We start from the raw sequence: 22,036 nt of genomic DNA, 5'->3' as shown, positions 1-22,036 counted from the left end.
CCAAATGTGCAGGAACTCCCTCAGGGTTACCCCAAGGCGCCCGGCAGGGCGAGGATGATGCCCTAGGACAGGAGACTCAGCCCATCATCCCAGTTCAGGTGAGGCTGAGGCAAACTCAGCACATTGGTTGTGCCCCAGAAGGTGCCACGGGCTGGGGAACACCCAGCCCTATGCTCCACAAAGCTGCTCATGCCCAGCCCATCGTGGAGAGCAGTGAGGGAGCATGGGGGGCTCAGTGAACCCCAACATTTCCCAGCCAAGGCAGGACCTCGCAGCAAGGATGCCCCATGTCCCAGCAGCACCTAGAAAACCCTTTAATAGCGAAGGCCGAGGCGGCTGTCACTGCTGGCTGTCACCCCGAGCATGGCTCGCCGACGGGTCCCGGTCCCCTGGGCGGGGTAAGGCGGGGGTGGACGGGCTGCAGGAGGCCGTGGGGACCTGCACCACCCCAGGGACCTGCAGCTGCCGGGCTCAGCTGTCGGTGAACTTGGCCTTGCGCTTCTCCACGAATGCCGTCATCCCCTCCTCGCGGTCACTCTGGGACAAGCAGAGAGGTGAGGTGACAGTGAGCCTCAGGGGGGGCTGCAGTGACCCTGTTGTCCCTCATGCCACGAGGGATGCCTGTTATCCCTCATCGCCCTACTCACGGTGGCAAAGGTGGCGTAGAAGAGGCGCTTCTCTGTCCTGTTCCCCTCTGTCAGCGTCGTTTCGAAGGCTGAAAGCAAGGGAGAAGTTGGGGAGACCCCTCAGCCTGGCCCTGCAGCCCCCCCAGGGGGTTCCCAGTCGGCCCCCAGCCCCTACCAGCATTGACTGACTCCTTTGCCATGGCAGCCACCAGCTTGGAGTTCCTGGCGATCTTCTCAGCGCAGGCAATGGCTGCGTCCAGCAGCTTGTCCACAGGGTAGACCTTGCTGACCAGACCTAGGACGGGCAGTGGCACATGGGGGGATGGCTCTCTGCCAGACCCCTGCAGTGCCAGGGCTGTCCCACAGCCCTACCTGCCTCCTTGGCCTCCTGTGCTGAAATCTGGTCCCCGGTGAGCACCATCTCCATTGCCAGCGACTTCCCCACTGCCCTGGTCAGCCTCTGCGTGCCGCCAGCACCTGGGGCATCGAGGGAAAGGAGGGGTTCAGAGAGGGCTCCCACCCCAGCTGGGATGGAAGCCCCTGGCAGGTGCTGCTGCTCACCTGGGATGGTTCCCAGCAGGATTTCGGGTTGCCCAAACTGCGCCTTCTCCCCGGCGTAGATGATGTCGCACATCATGGCCAGCTCACAGCCGCCTCCCAGCTGGCATGGGGAGGCACAGATGGGTCAGGGGGTGCCAGGGTGGGAACAGGGGGTGCAGGGAGGTGTGGGGGGCACTCACGGCGTAGCCATTGACGGCGGCGATGACGGGTTTGCGGACCGTGGCGACCCTGTCCCAGCCGGCCAGGAAGCCACCGCGGTAGCACTGCTGGAAGGTTTTCTTCTGCATCTCCTTGATGTCTGCACCAGCTGCAAAGGGAAGTGCAGTGGGACTCCAATCCCCTCCAAAACTCTGGGGTGAGCAGAGGCCACGGTCCTACCTGCGAATGCTTTCTGGCTGCCGGTGAGGACGATGGCTCCCACGTTCGGGTCGCACTCCATGGCCTCCAGGGCCCGCCCCAGCTCCGCCATCAGTCCGTCGCAGAGCGCATTGAGCGCCTGCGGCCGGTTCAGCTGGATCAGCCCCACGTTCTTCATTGCCCCCGTCTTCTGCACCAGCAGGTACCGGAATGGAGGCCCTGCCCGCCACAGCAGCACTGCCCCGTTAGGCACCGGCTGCCGGGCACCGGGCGGGCCCCGGCCGCCCCCCGCCAACCGTCACCCCAGGCTATTTAAAGGCGACCTTGGTGGCGGCGGTCACCGGCAGCCGGCGGGACGGGCTCGGAGGAGCTCCCAGTGCCACCCTAGCCCGCGAAAATGAAGCCCCGTGACCACTCTGTGCTGGGACCGGGTGCACGGTCCACCGGGTGCCCGGTGCCCGGTGCCGGGCCGCAGTGCCGGTGCCCTGGTATGCAGCACCGCTGCCCATACATGGCGCAGGGCCCCGGTGCCCGGTGATGGGCTCTGGAGCGCAGCTGCGGAACCACGTGCAACTCGCTGGGCACAGGCCCGGTGCCGGGACCGTACCTTGCGCTAGGTCCCGGTGCCCGGTGCTGTGGCCCCGGTGCACAGCCCAGAGACTCGGTGCCCGGCGCTGGGACCGCACACGGAGCAGGGACGCGGTGTCCGCTGCCATGGCCTACTGCACAGCCCAGGGACCACGAGCAGGTCGATGGGCACTGCCCGGGGCTACGACCGTGCCCGGTGCAGGGACCCGGTGCCCTGCGCTGAGCACAGGGCTGGGCCAAGCCCACCCCCCGCGGTGCCCCCCCGGTGTCCCGGTGCTCACCGTCGCTGCAGCCCCGAGCGCCGCAGGGGGCGCGGAGCGGCGGCGGGAGGCGCGCTCGGGGCAGCGCAGTGGCGGCGGCGGCAGCGGGCCGCAGGAGCGCTCGCAGCGCGGCGGCCATGGCGGAGCGCGGAGCGAGCCCCGCCCCTCCCGCCGCCGCCCATTGGTGCAGCCCGCCCCGCCCCGCCAGGCGCCGTTCCCATTGGCCGAGGCGGGGCGAGGGGCGGGGCCGGGCCCCCCGGGCCGTGTGAGGGGGCGCGGGGCCGCCCCGAGCGGGGGTCCCGCCGTGCTGCCCGCGGGGCTCGGCGGGCCGGGGCGGCGGCGTGCGCGGGGCTTAGGGGCGGGGAACGGGGAGGGAAGGGGAAAGGGTGAGGAGGGGGGATTCCCCCGCCGCCCCCCGCGCGGGGAGTGGGGAGGAGTGCGGGGGGCGCGGCGGGAGCGCGGCAGCGGGAGCGCGGCCAGGGAGGAGTGGAGAGGAGCGGAACGAGCCGGCGACATCCCCGGGTCCGGTGAGCCCCGCGGCTGGGGAGGGAGGGGAGGGCGTGTGAGTGCGCCCTGCGGCGGGGTGTGCGCGAAGCCGGGGAAACGCGTGGGTGCGAGCGTGTGCGGGAGCGCCATCCCCACGGCTGTGCGGAGCGTCACCCGCAGGGTTCTGCGGAGCGCAGAGCGTGTGCGACCGTGTGCGGGAGCATCACCCACAGGGGCGTGCGGGATCGTGCGTGTGCGGGAGCATCATCCCCAGGGGCGTGCGGGAGCGAGCGTGTGCAGGAGCATCATCCGCAGGGGTGGGGGGAGCGCGTTTATGCAACGCGGGGTGGTGCGTGTGCCGTGACACACGCGTGCGCGGCCGCAGCACACGCCACACGCGCAGCGGGACGCGGCGGTGCGCGGTCCCCGGCCCCGGCCGGGCGCGGCTGAGCGGCGGGGCTCTCCCTCCCTCCCTCCCTCCCTGCGGCAGGTGCGGGATGCGGCGGAGCGCGGCGGCGTGCTGGGCGCTGGTGCTGCTGGCCGCCACTTTCTGCGACACGGTGGCCGGCAAGGGTGGGCGCGGCGGTGCCCGCGGGGCTGCCCGCGGCGCGGCGCGGGGGGCGGCCCGCAGCCGGCCCAGGGCGGCCGTGCCCCGGTACGGCTCGGCCGGCGCGGCCCTGCGCGTGGCGGGGGCGGCGGCGGCGGGAGCGGCGGCCGGCGTGGCGGCGGGGGCGGCGCTGCGCCGGGCCCGGCTCTCCGGTGAGCTGCAAGCGGGAGACGGCGTCGAGTACCGCGACGGCAACTGGACGGCGGCCGCCAGCGCCTGGACCTCCGCCGCGCCGGCCGCCGGGAGCCCGCCGAGCCGGGCGCTGCCCTGGCTCTGCCCGCTGGCCGCCCTCCTCCGCCGCTGATGGATTTCGGGGGACCTGACTGTGCCCGGTGCACCCAGGACGCCGCGAGGACCGGCCGCCCCCCACGGGGCTGAGCTCCACGCCCCGGGCGAGCAGCGGCTCCCGGGGATACGGCCACCCACCGCCGGCGGGGCAGGACCCCCGCGGAAGACTCTCCACCGCCACCACCCCTGCACACCGAGCCCAACCCCGCCGGCTCGGGCACCCCTCCGCACCGCGCCCCTGTCCGTGGCCTCGCCGTGTCCGGAGGCCGAGGAGGCGGCAATAAAATTGGGCAAAAGCAAATGTGGCTGGATGCGGGGCGAGGGGCGGGACCCTGGGATGGCCGGAGCTCGGCCTCTGCCCACACAGGCTTTTATTTCGGGATGGAGGCTCCAAAGCAAGCCAAACCCAGAGAGGAAACAGCTCCCTGGCGAGGAAGCAGCTCCCTGGCGGCTTCCAGGTGCCAGCCGGAGGCACCAGCCCTGCCCCAGGCTCTCCATGGGAGCATCACAACAGCGACACCACAGGGCATCCTGTCCCTGCGGCATCTTGCCCAAAATCAGGGACAGCCCTGGCAGAGCCGCTTCAGTCACACCCCACGGCTCCCTGCTGAGGTGTCCCCAGCTCCAAGGGGCACCAGGGTGTCCCCAGTCCCCACGGCTGCCGGCAGTGCCTGTCCATGACGGGTCTCAGTCCAGTGTCACCCTGCCCAGGCGTCCTGCTCGGAAGTCCCGCAGGAACGCGTAGGCAGCAGCTGGGTAGTTGAGCATCGTCATGTTGACATTCCCTGGAGGTGGCAGCAGATACAGGAGTGTCAGCGCAGCCTGGCGCTGCCCTGGGATTCCCAAAACTCCCAAGCACCCCGGATCACCCACCTGTGCCTGTGAGCACCTTCACCTTCTGCGTGCGGCCCTGGCTGAGGGCCACGTGCTTGAGCAGGGGCTCGATGTGGTCGCAGGGCTGGCCCAGCCCGTAGTGCTGCACGTACCTGCCAGAGGACAGGGCTCACACCCCCAAAACTCCCGGGGCAGGGCATCTCCATCACCCTCCTGGCACCCTTCCCTGCTGGCTCACCTGAACTGCTGCTGCTTGTTCAGGGTGTACAGCAGGTAGTCGGCCATGACGTCCTCCCCCACCAGGTGGTCACGGATGGCTCCTGGAAAAGAGGGCCGAGCCCCAGCTTCCCTCAGCCCTGCCTAGCCCTGGCCAACCCTCCTTGCAGCCCTCACACACAGGGGGTGTGAGCAGCAGTGTGACCCCAGCCTCACCACAGAGTGCCAGCTTCATGCCCGTCTCCACATCCCCCAGACGAGGGGGCAGCACGCCGGGGGTGTCCACCAGGTACATCCGGGGCTTCTCACACACCTGGCACGGGCAGGCAGGGCTGCTAATTAGCACCACAGGGCTAACGAGCAAGGCACCGAGCTTGAGTTAAGCTCTTGCTGCAAAGGGGGCCTGAGCAACCCCTCAGTGAGCCTGGAGCTTTCCTGGATGCAGGGACGGTACCTGGATCCTGGACAGCACTGCCTTGGTGATCCCTGGCTCTCCCCCCACCGCAGTGGCTTTGCCTGGGGGCACAGACACAGTCAGGGACACGGTGGCACTGTGCCCAGCTGCCCCCCGAGCCCTGGCACCGTGCAGCAATACCCTTCTTGAGGTGCAGCCTCCGCAGGGAGTTGATGAGCGAGGACTTGCCCACGTTGGGCACGCCGATCACCAGGATGTTGTGCTCGGAGCTCTGCCAGCCAGGGAGACACGGGCAAGGAGCAGCTGGTTACCAACCACCCCCTGCAGCAGCAGGGAAATATCCCAGGGTTTGCCCTGCCAGGCACATGAGGGAGCAGCCTCATCCCTTGGCTGGAGAGGGGGTGACCCTCCCTCTGCTCTGCACTGGGGCAGCCTCACCTCCTGCCCTGGGGGCACCACAATATAAAAGAGATGTAAAGCTGTCAGGGAGTGTCCAAAGGAGCAGAGCACACTGATGTCAGATCTCCCCAAGAGCTGCAGCTCCTCCCCAGAGCAGCTCCCATCTCTGCTCTCTGGGACAGGGACAGGACCAGGGAATGGCTGGAGCTGTGCCAGGCTGGAGATCAGGGCAAGGTTCTTCCCTAGAGGGTGCTGGGCACTGCCCAGGCTCTCATGGCCCTGAGGCTGCCAGAGCTCCAGGAGAGCTTGGACACTGCTCCAGGGATGCCCAGGGTGGGGTTGTTGGGGTGTGTGTGGGGCCAGGAGCTGGACTGGATGGTCTTTGTGGGTCCCTTCCAACCCAGGATGTTCTGTGCCCCCGTGCATGTGCCTCACCTCGGCCCTGTGGTAGCGTGGGCCATCAGCCACCAGCCTGGCAACCATGGGGACAACCTGCAGAGGGACAGGGCTGTCACTCTGTGCCCTGGCTGGCAGCAGCCACTTGCTTGGTGACACTGTGCCAGCGGGATGTGCACAATGGTGGCTGAGCAGAGGACTCGAGGAAAGGGAAGGGGGAAAGGGAGCAGCCAGCTGGAGCACCGAGGGCTCTCCCTGGAGCTCAAAGGGAGCAGGGCTGGGCTGCTGCCCCATTACCTTCTTGACATTGACATCACGCTGGCAGTCAGTGAACACTACGTGCGAGCATCCCTGCTGCCTGAGCTGCTCCAAAACCTCCTGCAGGGGACGGGACGAGGCACTGCTGTCACCTACCTGTGACACTGCCACAGTCACCCACCCTGCCCTGCCCCGGCGCTCACCGGCTGCCGGCGGGGATCCGCCAGATCCACCTTGTTCAGCACCAGGACGTGAGGGCGGATGCCCAGCGCCTCCTGCAGCGCGGGGTTCCGGCCCGACAGCGGAATGTGCCTGCGCTAAGGACAGTGACCGCAAGAGAGTAGCGGGAGGGGATGGAGAGGAGGCGGAGAGGGACAGGGGTGGTGCGGAGGGACGAGGGGCAGGGTTGTCCGGCAGCTGTGCAGGATATCCGAGCGTCGTGCACCTCCACCAGGCAGTCGGCGCGGCGCAGCGCCAGGCGCATCTGCCGCAGGCCTGCAGCGCACAGCACAGCGCGGGGTGAGCGCTCGGCGGGGAGGCCGAGGAGCCCGACCCGCCGCGCTGCCGCCGCTCACCTTTGGCCATGTGCCGCGGGAACCACGAGGCCACATCGCGGCCGCCGAACTCGAAGCGCTCCCGGAACGCTCCCGGCGCCGTCCCCGCCGCCCTCAGCGCTGCCCACACCCGCATGGCTGCGCCGCGTCACTTCCGCCGCGACCGGAAACCGCCTCAGTGACAGCCATGGCGGAGCCGCCGCCGCCGCCGCCACCGCCGGGGCCTCAGGGGGGTCCGGCCGCGCCCCCCGGCGGCACGGGGAGTGCCGGGACCCGCGGGGGGCACAGCGTACCCCCTGCAGGCCCCGGAGCGCCCCCCGGCACTCCCTGTACCGCCGTGCCTCAGCCTCAGCCCCCTCGCCCACCCGCCCCGGAGGCTCCCCCGCGGCCGGGCCCGACGCAGGACCCGCTGGACGATCCCCGCTACACCATCTCCAGCACCAACTGGTATTGAACCGGCAGCGCCCCGCCGAGCCAGCCCCGCCGCACCCGCCCCGCCACCGAGAGGAAGAAGCCGCCGGCGCGGAGGTTTCTCAATAAAGGAGAGCGGAGGGCAAAGCACCGCGGTTTATTTCGCCGCCTCAGGACTGAGGCGCGGGGACGGGCGCCTGGAAGAGCTGGTTGAGCCGCTCGGCCTCTCGCCACCCCGAGAGCAGCGCGCCGTGGGTGGTGGAGTAGAAGGTGCGGTGCGTGGCCTCGCCGGCGAAGAGGAGCTGCAGGGGCTGCGAGAGGCGGGCGGTGAGCGCAGGGGCCCGGGGCTGCGCTGGAACAGCCTCACCCCCGCGCTCCGGCACCGCCGCTTTAACAACCCCCTAAGGGCACTTCCCCTTCCTTAGGAGCCGCCTGCCCACGACTGTTGTGGGAATGCCCCCTCCCTCCCTCCCCCGTGGAGCCCAGCGGGTGACCCGAGCACTGGTGACCCCCGCAGAGGGTGAGCAGTGCCACCTCCCTGTGCTGTCCCCACCGCCGTGTGTCTGTGTGTCTGTCTGTCCCCGCCGCACCCCCTGGGGCAGCAGTCCTCACCCGGGGGTCGCGGGGGTCCTCGGGCAGCGGCTGTGCGAGCACATCGATGTCGTCGCCCGAGCTGCCCACGGCCACGTAGCTGTAGGAGCCGCGCGTGTAGGGAGCGCTGTGCCAGCGGGAGCGGAGCACGCTCCTGGGCGCGGGCAGGTCCGGATTCCCTGCGGATGGAGCTCAGGGATAGGACCGGGAGATCCCCCCGGGGCAGCGGGCGGGGCGGGGAGGGGCGGGCACCTGTCATGGTGCGCAGGACGTGGGTCATGGCGCTGAGCACCTCGGCGTCGCTCAGCGTCTCCATGTGCTCCGACTCCTTCCCCGCGATGAAGCCGCACAGGACGTGCCCGTGCCTGGGGCGGCAAGGCGGGGCTGAAAGCTGCTGCCCCTCCCCGTGCCCACCCGGGAGCGGCCCCGATGCCCCAAATCCCCCGTCACCTACTGCTCTGGCGGCTGCAGCACCACGAATCCGATGAGCTTCTTGAACCAGTTGGCCTCCAGGTCAGCGTCGGGCTCCTCCAGGGGCGACTCGTCCTCCCACACCACCTCCAGGAGCTGCTGCTCGGGCTCCCAGAAAGGCTGCTCGAACTCCAGGAAGATCTTGTTGTTGGTGCCGAAGCCCAGGTTGCGAATGGCCTGTGCTTTCCGCTCGGGAAGTGGGGGCTGGAAGAATTCCTGGTGCCGTTCCTTGAGGAAACCTGCAGCCACAAGTTCGGGCAGGTAACGGGGCAGCTCTCAATGGTGTCTGAGGTGCTCGGAGCTCCCCAAACCCCTTTCCAACCTCTTCCCAGCGGGAGAGGGGAGGCTGGGAAGGGGTTTGGGCAATCCCTGCCCTCCGCTCGCCCATCTGGCCGGAGGGCAAGGGCGGGGCAAGGGAAGGTGTTGGTGTCCTCACCCAGCGGGACGGTGACGATGACGTGGTCAGCGAGGAAGACATCTCCATCCTCGCACTCCACCCGCACGGGGAAAACCCTGCCGCCACCGTCGCCTTCCTCTCGGAAGGAGCCTTGCCAGCGGACGGTCCTCACGGCCTTGTTGAGCAGCACGGTGCCCGCGGGCAGATCCGAGAGCAGGCGCTCGGCCAAGCTGCTGTAGCCGCTGTGGGAGGAGTCAGCGCTGGGCACGGGGCGGCCCCGGGTCGCTCCTCGCGTCCCGCCGCGGAGCCCCGCGCTTACCCTGGGAAGGTGCAGTCCAGGCCGGGCAGCGACACGTACTCGCCGAAGGGCTCCAGCCCCACCAGGTCCATGCTGTGCGTCCCGCTGATGCAGCACTCCAGCTTGAGGCAGGCGGCCAGCACGGCCAGCTGCAGCCGCCGCGCATCCTCCTGGCCCCCCGCCATGGTGGGCACCGTCCGGGCGATCTCCGCCCGCACGTACTGCCCCACGCTGGGCCACGGCGGCTCCTTGGAGCCCTGGAAAGCGCGGGTGGAGGCCAGCAGGGCGTAGAAGAGGTCGCGGGCTTCGCGCACTGCCTGGGCGTTCAGCACCTTGCCCGAGCTGCCGTAGGTGACGGACGGCAGCGGGGGGTGGCCGCCCCCCTCCACCTGCTGGTTCTCCTCCCGGGCGGCCTCCGGGCCCAGCAGGCCGTACTGGGAGGCCAGGCGGAACACGGGATTTCCCGGCGAGGGGCCGTGGATCCAGTGTGCCCCCATCTCCGCCAGCCCCGACGCTGCCGGGAGGGAGGGACAGAGGGAGAGCGGGTCACGCCGAGCCGTGCCCGGGCAGGAGCGCTCGGGGCGCAGCGGGACCCCGGTGCCCCGGAACGGCCCCCGCCGCCCCCCGTGAGCGGCTTCCGTTCGGTGCCCGCGTGCTCGCGGGACCGGCCACCCCCGCCACGTGTCCGGCCCACTCCGGACCGGCCCCACGGGCCGGGGCTCAGGTGCGGCAGCTCCCGCATCCCGGTACCGCCGCCCCCCGCCCCGGCCCGGGCCCGCCCCCCGGTGCCGCCCACCCCCGGTTCCCGCAGCCTGCCCCGGCCTCGCCGCCCGTACCGAAGGGGCGGGTGCAGACGCGGCCGCCAACGCGGGCCGCCGCCTCCAGCAGGCGGAGGGAGCCGTGTCCGCGGAGCCGCTGGGCCGCCCCCAGCCCCGCCAGCCCCGCGCCCACCGCCACCACCCGGGGCCCGCTGCCCTCCATGGCCGCCCGCGCCGGCCGGTACCGCCCTCCGCCGCCGCCGGCACCGCCCGCCGCCAACGGCACCGCCCCTGGAGCGGCCCGAGCCCCGGCACGGAGGGAAGGAGGAAGGAAGGGATGGAGGGACGCATGGATGGGGTCCCGGTGCGGGGATGAACCGGCTGCCCGCACCCATGCAGGGCAGGGCTGGGAGAGGGGACCCCGCTGGAGCAGGGGCAGCCCTGGGAGCACCTCCCCGCCCTCCTCCGCTCCCCGTTCTGCTCCCGCTCATCCACCTCATGCGGTGGCGGCCAGCCTGGCGAGGTGGAGCAGCCCATCGTGGGTGCCCATCGCCCCGCGGTCCCGCCGCACACATCCCAGCAGAGCCGCACCAGGGTCAGTCCCAGCGCTCCCGCCCACCCGTGATGCCCAAACCTTCATGGATACAATAAAGCTTTCCACTCCCAAGGCTGTCTAGTGGGGTTTTTTTCCTGCCCCCTGCCCAGGGGTGGGGTAGGGTTCTGGATGTACTGGGATACTCCCAGCTGGGACCCTTGGAGAGCCTACGGTGCCACCCAGCTCTATCAGCTGGCCCTGTGTCCCTGCTGCCAGAAAATATTCACATGCAAGGAAGAGCTGGGCGTGTCAAAGCACAGGCTCCTGAAACCCCCTTTGAGTATTTATTTAGGAGGGATTTTTCCCACCTCCCGGTTTGCAGCAAGCAGCAGGGTGGGACAGGCTGGGGACATCAGCCTGGCAGCAGCTTCCCGGGGAGATGCCAGCCCTGCACCCCAGCCCAGGGCATCTGGGGTCAGCAGGAATGAGGGATGAGGGATAATCATTCCCAGTGCCTTGGTGCTGAGCCAAGCAGCCACTCCTGGGGACCTTTGGCCACTGAGTCCCTGCCCAAATAACGCAGGCAGCTGCCTGGCTTGGCCCAGATGGAGACCTTCCACTTCCTGAGGACTTGTCTTGGGGAAAAAGGATTCTCCAAATCCAACCTGAACCCCCTGGGCTGCAATCTGGGGCCAGAGCCCTGTGGTTGCTGCTGCCAAGAAGGGTTTGGCCTCATGCATCCCCTGCATTCCTTTGTGTGCCACGCTTGGGGGCTGCTCTCAGCCTGTCCCCCCACAGGCCCAGCTCCTCACAGCCCGGCTGCTCTAATCCACAATCCACCCTGGGGTCATGGCAGGGTCCCCATGTGTCCCTGCCTCAGCACCATCATGTTGGGGCCCTTCCAGCAGGGCTGGCGGCTCCTGCCTGCTCCGGTGCCTTGGCTGACCCCAGAGCTGGAGCTTGAGGACCTCCCAAGCAAGGAGGAGAGACCCAACAACCAAAGCACCATCACCACAAGCGTGTCAGGCCAGCAGGAAGGAGGGGACAGCAGGCAGTGTCCCAGCCCCTCCTGGGGCTGTCTCAGCTGAGGGACAGGGGCCAGGCCGCCGGGGGCCGCCGCTCTACCGGGAGGCCTCCATCAGGCTCAGCATGCTGCTGTAGAGGCGCCCGGGGGCGTCCAGGCCCCAGACAAAGTCCCAGTGGTTCCAGTCGGGGATGTGGGTGTAGGTGACGAGGTGGCTGATGCGGGGCAGCAGCTGCAGCACGTCCCTCCAGTCTGCTGCCCAGTCCTGCCCTCCCGACCACACTGCTGTGGGCACCGGCATCTCCTCCAGGGGGTACAGGGGCGGGGTGTCCTGGGGGGACACGGGCGGCTCTCAGGGCTCAGGGAAGCCACTGTGTCCCTGCAGCACCCTGGAGAGGCCCCCAGCACCTCCAGCTGCCAGCACGGCCATGGCTCCTACCTGGTGGTACCGAGCGCGGTTCTCGCTGCCGTAGTCAAAGGCTTTGAATTCTCCGGATTTTATCACCTGGGGAGAGAGGGGGGATCTGCTGTGGGAGGATGGAGCTGCTGTGGAGGGATAGATCTGCTGGGAGTGAGAGGATGGATCTGCTGGGAGAGGATGGATCTGCTGGGAGTGAGAGGATGGATCTGCTGTGGGAGGATGGATCTGCTGTGAGGGAGAGTATGGATCTGCTGTGAGGGAGAGGATGGATCTGGTGTGGGAGGATGGATCTGCTGTGAGGGAGAGGATGGATCTGCTGTGAGGGAGAGGATGGATCTGCTGTGAGGATGGATCTGCTGTGAGGGAGAGGATGGATCTGCTGTGAGGGAGAGGATGGATCTGCTGTGAGGGAGAGGATGGATCTGCTGTGAGAGAATGGATCTGGTGTGGGAGGATGGATCTGCTGTGAGGGAGAGGATGGATCTACTGTGAGAGAATGGATCTGCTGTGGGAGGATGGATCTGCTGAGAATGAGAGGATGGAGCTGCTGTGAGGATGGGTCTACTGTGGGAGGATGGATCTGTTGTTGGGGGATGGATCTGCTGTGAGTTAGAGGATGGATCTGCTGTGGGAGGATGGATCTGTGAGAGGATGGATCTGCTGTGGGAGGATGGATCTGTGGGAGGATGGATCTGCTGTGGAAGGATGGATCTGCTGTGGGAGGATGGAGCTACTGTGGGAGGACGGATCTGCTGTGAGGGAGAGGATGCATCTGCTGTGAGTGGATGGATCTGCTGAGGGAGGATGGATCTGCTGGGAGTGAGGGGATGAATCTGCTGGGAGAGGATGTATGTTCTGTGGGAAGTTGTATGTTCTGTGGGAGGATGGATCTGCTGTGTAGGGTTGGATCTGCTGGGAGAGGATGGATCTGCTGGGAGAGGATGGATCTGCTGTGGGGGGATGGATCTGTGAGAGGAATGATCTGCTGTGGGAGGATGGATCTGCTGTGAGAGGATGGATCTATGAGAGGATGGATCTGCTGTGCGTGAGAGGATGGATTTGCTGTGGGAGGTTGGACATGCTGTGACACAATGGATCTGCTGGAGAAGATGGATCTGTTCCTGCGTGGGTCTCACATCTCCTGGCCCCCTCAAGGCACCCATCATGAGAGGGTGCTCAGAAAGTGTCTGTGGAAGGCCCTGCCCTCCGTGTGCCCATCTCCAGCCATGCCAGCTGCCTGGGGACAGGCAGGACAAGGAGAGGTGTTGGTGTCCTCACCCGTGGGACACTGCAGGAGGAGATGGCATTCCACCTTTTTTAACAGGGTGGCTTTGTGACCCCTGGCTCCATGCCTGTCCCCAGCCACGGGCTGACAAACCAAGGTGCTCCATGTGATTCCTAGGCTGCCCTGGTGCGCTTCCCTCTGGAATCCTGCTCACCACCAGCTGTGTGTGCAGGGCGCTGCTGCAGCTCCTCCAGCACCCTGATTGTCCTTTTCCAGCCTCCACTGCCAATAATTGGCTCTGCAGGGAGGCACATGGGTGGGCTTCTCCATTTCCAGCAGGGCCTGAACTCTGCTGAAGCTGCAGAGTCCATCTCCAGGGTGTCCAGGCCCCCTTTGGACAGGGGGAGATGTTGTTGGCTCCCCAATTTTCCTCCTCATCCAGTTCCCCCAGCCTCTCCTTGGGCTTTATGGTATCCCCAAGTTCTGCTTTGGGCACCCATGAGGGGTCCAACATCCATCTGTGGCCTCCCCGTGCTGTCCCTTGTCCTGCCTGGCCCAGCACAGGACACACAGTGTCCTGCAGAGTCCCCTGGTCCCCAGAGGCACCAGGGCAGCTCATCCTGCACCCAGCACCTCTTCTGACTTCTTGCCTTTCCTTTCCCAGTGTCTGGGACCCCTGAGCTCTCATGCCTGCCCTGGCCCGCAGTGAAGGGCCCATCCCAGGGGTGTGTGTGTGTGTGTGTCAGGGGTCCTACCTGGGCCCAGTGGATGATGTTTTTGACAGAGGTGCCATCTGGATAGTGGGATGTGTACACATCCAGCCGTGTCTGCAAGGAAACAAATCCCACTGAGGGTGCTTTCCAGCCGGTGGGAGGGGAGTGGCAGCTGCCAGGTGTTTCCCAGAGCAGCCACTGCTGATCACACTGCCTGAAGGGCTGGAGATGGTTTTCATTAAAAACCCATTGCTGTGAGGGTGATGGGGATGAGCTCTGTGAGACACCTTCCCTGGGCCCAAGGCCTCAGTGACTGCCTGAGCTCACTCAGAGGCTGCTTCAGCAGAGGCTGCACCCCAGGCTGGTCACAGTGATTCAGAGGTGCTGGCAAGGGCCACCTGGCTGTAGCCATGATATTTTCTGAAAAACACCTTTGCCAGGATTTTTCTCCCGAGAAGCTGAGAAGCCTCAGAGGAAATGAAAAACATTATCTGCTGCTGTGGAATGCAACAGGTGCATCTTTGATTGGTTCATGTTGGTTGTTTCTAATTAATGGCCAATTACAGTCAACTGGCTCGGACTCTGTGCGAGTCACAAGCTTTCCTTTTCCTTTCCTTTTCCTTTCTTCCATTTCCTCTCTTCCCTTTTCCATTCCCCTTTCCTTTCTTTTCCCTTCGTTTTCCTTCTCCCTTTCCTTTCCTTTTCCTTTTTGCCATTTCCTCCCTTCCCTTTTTCTTCCCCCTTTCCTTCCTCCTTTCCTTTCCTTTCCTTTCCTTTCCTTTCCTTTCCTTTCCTTTCCTTTCCTTTCCTTTCCTTTCCTTTCCTTTCCTTTCCTTTCCTTTCCTTTCCTTTCCTTTCCTTTCCTTTCCTTTCCTTTCCTTTCCTTTCCTTTCCTTTCCTTTCCTTTCCTTTCCTTTCCTTTCCTTTCCTTTCCTTCCCTTCCCTTCCCTTCCCTTCCCTTCCCTTCCCTTCCCTTCCCTTCCCTTCCCTTCCCTTCCCTTCCCTTCCCTTCCCTTCCCTTCCCTTCCCTTCCCTTCCCTTCCCCTTTCCAGCCTTCTGATGAAATCCTTTCTTCTACTCTATTAGTACAAATTTAATCTATATATACCATAAAATAATAAATCAGCCTTCTTGAAGCACGGAGCCAAGATTCTCATCCCTTCCCAAGTTGGGACTGCCTGCAAACCTCCCCGCTGCCCACGGCCAGTGACCCTTGTCCCCAGGGGCATGGCACACGCACCATGTTGAGGTTCTTCTCGTTGTAGCCCCCCAGGAGGAAGAGGAGGTTGGCACAGGGCCTGTGCAGCAGCGTGTGCCTGCAGAGCTCGGGCAGGAAGCGCCACAGCCTCCTGATGCGCAGCGACGCGTCCGTCCTGCCCAGCAGCAGCTGCGGAGCAGAGGGACACGCTGAGGGTGCTCCTGCCTGCCCTCCCTGCTGCCCAGCCCCAGCAGACAGGGAATACCCAGGAATCGAGCCCCTGCCCCACGGAGATGTGCACAGCTCGTTGGTGCTGACCGAACACACACCAACGAAATCAATATTCACAGCTCTCCTCTTTGCCCTCACCACCGCAAGCACAGGATCTGTTTTTCATGGAATCAACACAGCAAAGCTGCTCTTCTTCAGGTGTTGGTCTAGGGCTCTTACAAGTGCCCCTGTTGCAGCAAGGTAGAGAAATTATAAAGCAAAGCCTTGTAAAATCAAGCCTGCTCTGGCTGGCCTGTCGTTTCTTCTAAGGGAAGCTAGCACTGTGCAAGTTCCCATGTGAAGCAATCCTGGAGTGAGCAGTTCATTAGCATAGCAATCTATCACTGGGTAAAAAAACAATCAGCACCTGCATAAACTGTTTTTGCACCATTAGACAGAAAAATTAAAATTGCCTCTTCACAAACAACTTTTCCTGCACGTACACAGCAGGGGTTTGAGTGACAGAATTCAATGTTCAATACAGAATAACAACTTGTTTATTACCAATAAAAGTAATTGGCAAGAAAGCTCCTGACCAACTGGAGTCACACACAGGGTCTGTAAAACTGTACAAAAAGGAGTTATGTGACTAAAGAAGGGGCTTTTCCCACCATGAAGAAAAGGGAGTTCTGTGTGATTTATTCCCATGTGCCCCCATATAAAGACCACGTGTATCCTACAGATGGGAAGAAGAAATGCACTCAACAATCCAACCAGGACTGTGTGTGTGCCTGAATTGTGCCTGTGCTAATAAACCAGCAGGAATTAACTGTTTTCTGCTGCAGCAGGGAGCCCCAGGGGCTGTGGCTGGGCATTACTCCTTCTCTAGAACCAGTCAGTTTTGGGGCAGAAGGGTGTGGAGTCAATCCCTTACCGGAATCATCTGGAGCTTGTTGTCCACAAGGAGCTGCATCTTCATGAATGGACTTCTGCTGTGCTTCAGTGACACTGCTGGAGCCAGGGCAAAAAACATTTTGACTTTCTGAGCCAGTTCGGGGATGGATGAAAACGCAATAAACGCTGAGAAAACAGAAAAAACAACCTCAGGCTTGCTCCATCTTTCCTCAGGTGCTTATCTGAAGGCTCACTTGGACTCAGCTCTGTTTAATTGATTATCTCCACTTGGAAATCTGAGATCTGTTGCCACCTTCTCCTGCTAAATGTTGGTGCAAGAGATGCCCAAAGGGAGGCACCACTTTTATTCCCTTGGCTGATGGGGCACTTCAGTGTGTTTTAAGCCCACAAGGAGGGGAGCCCTCTGCTTTCTGCTGACAAAAACACCAAAATGGACTTTTTTGAGTCAAGGTGGTGGGTGACCCTTTGGAACTCACCAATTGAGCAGCCCTGGGAGTATCCAACGTAGTGGAGCTGCTTCTGCCCCGTTTTCTGCAGCACAAAGTCGATGGCAGCCGGCAGGTCGAGCATTGCCATCTCATGGAAGCTGCAACACAGGAGGGGGATGCTGCTTGTGGGGCAGCAGCTTCCCCTGAGCTGCCTTGCATTGCCCAGCTCCACTTCTGGGGCTGATTTTCCAGGGGGAATTTCCTGGCATGGATCCCTCCTGCCATGGCATCATCCTGCCCTGAAAGGGCTTAGCCCTCCCACGGCTGGGGTGAGCAGTAAACAGAGTGTGCAGAGAGCCTGGCCAGCATTCCTGTGCCATTCCCAGCTCCCACCAGGATTACAGCACCAGCTCTGCTCCCTGGGATGCTCTTTCTCCTCGGGGAATGCAGCACTGGCTCCTGTTGTGTTGGTGGGAGGTGGTGAAAGGCACACCTGCCGTGTGAGGTTTTTCTAAAAGCCTCTTCATGAGCCTGGGGGTTCTGCTCTGGAGAGGCAGCAGCAGCTTAAAAGGGGGCAACAACAAGGTCTAGGAGCAGGGGAGGTGGCAATGACACTTGTGGCCAGCTCAGTGAGGTCTCTGTGATGTCTCTGTGTGTCCCCACACAGGTGGCAGTGCCCGTGCTCTCAGCGCTGCAGGGAGGAGCTGGCACCGTGTCAGCAGGCAGGTCTGCTCAGGTGCCCCATCCTTCCCCAGTGCCAGGGGTGAGCTGCCCTGACTTGCCTGCTCAGAGGCCCCCACCTGTGCCTGGAGCTCGGGGACAGGCAGAGAGCCTCTGCCAGGCTTTTGTAACATCTCCAGCCCACCTGAAATCCCAGAATTCCACCTGGTCGGCTGAAAGGTGCTGGTGTCTCCGGGACCAGCTGGTCCCTCGGCTGTTTGCCAGCCACACATCGTAGCCAGAGTCTGCTAGGATGAAGCCAAGGCTGTTGTTGGCCAGGTTTTCCACCCAGTGGCTGCCTTCTCCAAATATCCCGTGCTGGAGAAACACCACTGGCTTGGGCCCTGGGTGGAAAGGAAACAGCACATTTCATTGGAGCACATGCTCTCTGTTCACTCACCCCAAATTAAGGCCAGTAAAGCCTCTGCCTTGCACTGCCCAAGCAAAATGTGCTTTTTGGCCATGTCTTCAGCTACAGCTTTGAGTATAAATTGGAGAAATCCCACAGATTCATTCTTTCTGCTTTAACAATGACTATTCCCCCGGCCTGTCCAGGTTGATCCATTCCCCTGCCGACATTCAGAGCTTTTAGTTTTGGCTGTCTCTGGCTGAAATCAAGCTGTACCTCTGTTCTTAGGCTTTTCTCTTCCATGAGGAATCCTGTTCAGGTGGATGTAGTAGCCATCATCAGTCAGCACTTCATACTCCTCACTGGGGTACCCTCTGTGGCAGATGATTTGGCTCTGGGAGAAGAAAAACCCAGGTGGGAAACTTTCCATGGTAAAGGTGCTTATCTGACTCGAGGAGATAAGCTTTGACTTTTACCATCTGACATGGTAAAAATGAAGTTCTGGGATGTGGTAAAACTGAAATTGTGGGACATGGCTTTGCCCAGGCTGTCTCTGGATGAGCTGAGGACTTTTTGTGGCTCTGTCCAAACCCTGCCCCAGCGACCTGCCCAGGGGAAGGGGAGATGCTCAGCCGTGGGAGGGAGGGGAGCTGGAGGCTGCAGGGCTTGAAACCATTGAAACCTGAAGGATTTACTGAAACCATTGGAACCAAAAGGATTCACTGAAACCATTGAAACCAGAAGGATTTCCTGACGCCTCACCCCGCCTTACAGACGGCTGGCACCGATTTCCTGCCGCACATGTCATATCAGGCTCCGGGTGATGAGCCAGGCTGATAAGGAGCTGGGGCAGAGGGATGAACCTGCCGAGCTGGGCTGACTGGAAGGGCACTGGGATAAATCCCACAGGAGCCATGCAGGGCTCCCAAGGCTCTGCCTGAGCTTTATTCGTGCTGGAAACTCCACAGACTGGGAAAATCCAGCTGTGGTCCTGCCCATGGGTTGCTTTGTTATGAGGTTGGCAGGAAAGATTTAAATGCAGTTTAAAGATTTAAATGCAGCAATTTTATCTTATAACCCAGGTTCAGAGCCTCTCAGGGCTCACCTGGATATGGCCCTGAGCGACTTGCTGTTATTGAAGGAGAGGAGCCATGCACAAATTTCTACCCTCTGGGGAGATACCTGATCAAATCCAGTCTGGGATTATCCCCATCTCTAACTGCCCCGCTGGTAATTGCATTAATTCTGCTGGGAGGAGGAGCTGGTTAATGATGTTAATGATGCAGCCCAACAACACCAGCCCTCTCCCAGCCTCTCTGTCCTCCAGCTGAACGTGCCCAAGCCTTCAGACAGGGAATTCAGAGTTCTCCTGGCTTACAACGTTCATGAGAGCCTCGGGGTTCAGAGCCTTCTTCTGCTTGGTGGCGCCTTCGGAGCTGGTGGGTGCTTGGAGGAGGAGCAGGACTGCCATGAGCAGCCACATCTCGTGCCTGTGTGAATAATAACAGTGACAACAACAGCAAAAAATAATGATAATGATAGTAATAATAGCAACAGGAGCAGCAGCAAGAGCGACAACAGAAATCCAGCAACATGGATGCCGCTGTTGTTATTGTTGGTTGTTGTTGTTGCTGGAATTGATGTGAGTGTTTGTTTCTGCTTGGCTGGGATGTGTTAGGTTCCTCACACATCTGGAGATCACATACCATTTTCTGGGCTGGGAAAGTGGAGGGAATTCCCAAATTTTTAGAATTTTTTATACTGTACAGACAGGATCTGGTACTAGGCTGGAGCCTTTTTAATATTTTTAATGGCAAGAAGAAGAGAACCAGCTATGCAAAACAATAACTAAACCAATGCTGGGATAATCCCAGACTGGGTCAGTTGTCTCACAGAAGGAATTAACCTAAAGGGGGAAGTTTATGCTGTGGAAGGAACATGTTTAGTGTGGCTGGGATATGACTCTGTCTCTACTTTTCGTGTTTATTCCTTAACTTTCCTACCCAAACCCCACTGTAAACAGATCCTATTTTTCAGATCCTATGAGTGAAACTGGTAGAGCCTCATAGGAAGGCTATTGTTTAAATCAGTGTAGCCTGAAAAAAAAAACCAGAAACCTTTTTGATCACCTTAGCTGAGCAGAAGCCTATTTTTAATGCACACAATTAACATTACAAATGATTCCTGATGTTTTGCCAGGCTCTCAAAAGTTAGATCTTAACCTCAGCCCAGCAGCATGAACTGTGAATTACTCTCTGCCTCCCTCCTTCTGCTCCCACACCACAAAGACTTTCCTACCCTCTGAAATACTCCCAGCAAACCTACCTGTGGTGTCACCAAGCTGTGAGATAAGACCAAAAATTAAAAAAAAAAAAATCGAGTGATGCTTTTCCCTCGCTGGGGACAGCTCCAAAAGGACACAAATCTGAAGGACAAGGAGGGAAATAAGTTACCAGGCAGCTCCAAGAGGACACAGATCTGAAGGACAAGGAGGGAAATTGGTTACCAGGCAGAGCCCTGGCGCGTCTGGCCAGGCTGCTGGTGGCAGTGCCAGTGGCTCTGTCATCACCAGAGTTAAAAGGACCAGGCTGTGTCAGAGCCCAGCCACGCTGGCACTTGCTGTTCACGTGCCCTCCAATTAACAGATGGGTGCTGATCACTCCCGGGGCACCTCCCTTCATGGGAAGCTTCTGGTGGCTTTGATTGCGGTTCTGCACAGGCAGCCGGGCTGGTGTGCTGAGGAATTCCAGCTATGGAGTTGCACCTTAAGCTCTTGATGGCCAGGGTGGGAAAGAAAAAAGCCAACAAGCCAAGAGAGAGCAAACAAACAAAATAAAAGCCAACAGGTTTTCTTGGTAAAGGGTCATTTCCTAACTCTCAGGGTAGTTTCCTGTCTCCCAGGTTATTTGGGAGAGTTCCTGGGGCAGCAAAAAGCTTGGTCTGAACTGATGCCTTGAGAAGGCTGGCCTAGAACAGAGTTAAAGAATAAAGCAGGGATTTATTAAAAGGATCTCCTCCATGGATCCACCTTGGGCAGCACAAGAGCCCAGCCAGGGCTGCGCCCAAGGTGAACCAAAATGGGCACAAAATGGTCACCCGGTCACGGGGTCTGTCACTTTTATCAGTTCTGCTCCGTTTGCATATTGGGATTAATTGTCCAATTACTGCTTTAGGTTATGGAGTCTCATCCTTCTTGTTTTTCTCTCTTCAATTCACCATTGTTTGTGCTCTTGGGCCTGAGGTTTGGATCATTTGTCCTTGGTCCCCAGCTACAGCAGGAATTGTTTTGTCTCCCTGCTCTGCGCACAGAGCTCGCCATCCCTTAATGTGAAGCTCAGAGCTACACACTAAAGTAGCACAGAATCTGAAAAATATAAAAACTTAAACCTAAGGCACCATTCTGAAGGCATCACTCCCACCTTTCCAAAGCCTCAGCAGCATGCCAGGCTCCCCAAGGACAGCTCAGGCCTCCCTGCCTGCCTGGATGGGAGACACTTGGGCATCCCACCCCTCATGAAAAGTGACAGTTGGGTCCAGAAGTGTTGTGTTAGCAAAGGGCAACTCACCAAAGCTCTGTAGAACTCTCTGGAAAAGCACCAGGCTGGAGGTCCCACCAGCAGCCAGAGGTACAAGGCAGAGCTGGAGCAAATGACCAGCTTTGTATGAAAAATTACAAGTCAGGAGAGTTTAAGGAGAATAATAGTTTGTCACAGGGTGAAAAGGTAGAATTTTAAGGTTTTTAGAATGGAGGTTCAGGGTCTCAAGATGGAGGAATTTGGGTGGGCCTTGTCCTTCTTCTTTCTCCCTCCTAGCCTCCATCTTCTGGGTGATGCTGGCACTTTGGGATTGGTTTAGAGCAGAGTCAGACTGTCTAGCGTGCAGGCTGGCCACTCAGCCTCTTATCCAATCTCCTCCCAGGTGTGCTCATGCAGAGGGTGTCACATGAGGCTGTGAGGGCTCACAGCTGTGTCACATCCCCCCCAGGGCACAGCAGTGTCACCCTGCTGCCTGATCCATCCTTTCCCACCCTCACACAGGGCAGCAGCACCCACAGGAGTCGTGGAGGGGAGCACAGGGAGAGGTGCCTGCTCTGCCTGCTCTGGGCTTTTGGAAGTACCTTCCTTCCTCTGTGGGCAGGAAAATCCCACAGCAAAGAGTCAGAGAATCGTGGAAGGGAACTTATATAGGTTGGGAGGACCTTAAAGCTCAGCTCATCCCACCTCTGCCATGGCAGGGACGCCTTGCACTGTCCCAGGCTGCTCCAAGCCCCAGTGTCCAGCCTGGCCTTGGGCACTGCCAGGGATCCAGGGGCAGCCACAGCTGCTCTGGGCACCCTGTGCCAGGGCCTGCCCACCCTGCCAGGGAACAATTCCTAATTCCCAATATCCCATCCAGCCCTGCCCTGTGTCAGTCTGAACCCATTCCCTGTGTGCTGTCCCTCCAGTTCCTGTTGCAGGGTCCCTCTCCAGCTCCCCTGTGTCCCTTCAGGCCCTGGAAGGAGCTGTGAGGTCTCCACACACCCTTCCC

At 61.4% G+C, this 22,036-nt stretch overlaps 5 protein-coding genes across 6 annotated transcripts; 1 reads left to right on the top strand and 4 right to left on the bottom strand.

Moving 5' to 3' along the window:
• Nucleotides 1–290: 290 nt before the first annotated feature.
• On the bottom strand, nucleotides 291–2,531 carry ECHS1 (enoyl-CoA hydratase, short chain 1). The gene is made up of 8 exons (XM_063164109.1): nucleotides 2,414–2,531; nucleotides 1,566–1,763; nucleotides 1,367–1,494; nucleotides 1,188–1,287; nucleotides 999–1,103; nucleotides 802–921; nucleotides 648–715; nucleotides 291–537 (listed from the first exon to the last, which is right to left on the bottom strand). Exons 1-8 carry the CDS (start codon nucleotides 2,529–2,531, stop codon nucleotides 472–474), a joined length of 903 nt encoding a protein of 300 aa, XP_063020179.1. The 3' UTR covers nucleotides 291–471.
• A 246-nt stretch (nucleotides 2,532–2,777) lies between these two features.
• Nucleotides 2,778–4,074, top strand: SPRN (shadow of prion protein). The gene is made up of 2 exons (XM_063164108.1): nucleotides 2,778–2,919; nucleotides 3,369–4,074. Exon 2 carries the CDS (start codon nucleotides 3,376–3,378, stop codon nucleotides 3,787–3,789), a length of 414 nt encoding a protein of 137 aa, XP_063020178.1. The 5' UTR covers nucleotides 2,778–2,919; nucleotides 3,369–3,375; the 3' UTR covers nucleotides 3,790–4,074.
• Nucleotides 4,075–6,989, bottom strand: MTG1 (mitochondrial ribosome associated GTPase 1). Its single transcript, XM_063164107.1, has 11 exons — nucleotides 6,867–6,989; nucleotides 6,722–6,786; nucleotides 6,495–6,599; nucleotides 6,331–6,411; nucleotides 6,073–6,129; nucleotides 5,419–5,509; nucleotides 5,278–5,339; nucleotides 5,040–5,136; nucleotides 4,846–4,927; nucleotides 4,647–4,759; nucleotides 4,075–4,558 (listed from the first exon to the last, which is right to left on the bottom strand). Exons 1-11 carry the CDS (start codon nucleotides 6,979–6,981, stop codon nucleotides 4,461–4,463), a joined length of 966 nt encoding a protein of 321 aa, XP_063020177.1. The 5' UTR covers nucleotides 6,982–6,989; the 3' UTR covers nucleotides 4,075–4,460.
• Nucleotides 6,990–7,398: 409 nt separating this feature from the next.
• PAOX (polyamine oxidase) lies at nucleotides 7,399–9,994 on the bottom strand. Its single transcript, XM_063164106.1, has 7 exons — nucleotides 9,850–9,994; nucleotides 9,035–9,527; nucleotides 8,755–8,957; nucleotides 8,302–8,557; nucleotides 8,100–8,212; nucleotides 7,869–8,026; nucleotides 7,399–7,567 (listed from the first exon to the last, which is right to left on the bottom strand). Exons 1-7 carry the CDS (start codon nucleotides 9,992–9,994, stop codon nucleotides 7,427–7,429), a joined length of 1,509 nt encoding a protein of 502 aa, XP_063020176.1. The 3' UTR covers nucleotides 7,399–7,426.
• Nucleotides 9,995–10,628: 634 nt separating this feature from the next.
• On the bottom strand, nucleotides 10,629–20,137 carry LOC134422167 (lipase member M-like). 2 transcript variants are annotated; one of them, XM_063164104.1, is made up of 11 exons: nucleotides 20,016–20,137; nucleotides 19,835–19,934; nucleotides 18,888–18,999; nucleotides 17,786–17,903; nucleotides 17,306–17,504; nucleotides 16,489–16,598; nucleotides 16,032–16,177; nucleotides 14,930–15,076; nucleotides 13,732–13,803; nucleotides 11,770–11,835; nucleotides 10,629–11,661 (listed from the first exon to the last, which is right to left on the bottom strand). In XM_063164104.1, exons 3-11 carry the CDS (start codon nucleotides 18,990–18,992, stop codon nucleotides 11,428–11,430), a joined length of 1,197 nt encoding a protein of 398 aa, XP_063020174.1. In that variant the 5' UTR covers nucleotides 18,993–18,999; nucleotides 19,835–19,934; nucleotides 20,016–20,137; the 3' UTR covers nucleotides 10,629–11,427. The 2 variants fall into 2 exon arrangements, with proteins under 2 accessions (XP_063020174.1, XP_063020175.1); XM_063164105.1 differs by having other exon boundaries at nucleotides 19,835–19,850; nucleotides 19,963–20,114.
• Between the last annotated feature and the right edge of the window lie 1,899 nt (nucleotides 20,138–22,036).

Source organism: Melospiza melodia, chromosome 9 (genome assembly GCF_035770615.1).
Source record: "Melospiza melodia melodia isolate bMelMel2 chromosome 9, bMelMel2.pri, whole genome shotgun sequence".
NCBI lineage: Eukaryota > Metazoa > Chordata > Aves > Passeriformes > Passerellidae > Melospiza > Melospiza melodia.
The sequence above is the reverse complement of the archived record's forward strand: the minus strand, read 5'-3'. Positions and strand labels throughout refer to the sequence as shown.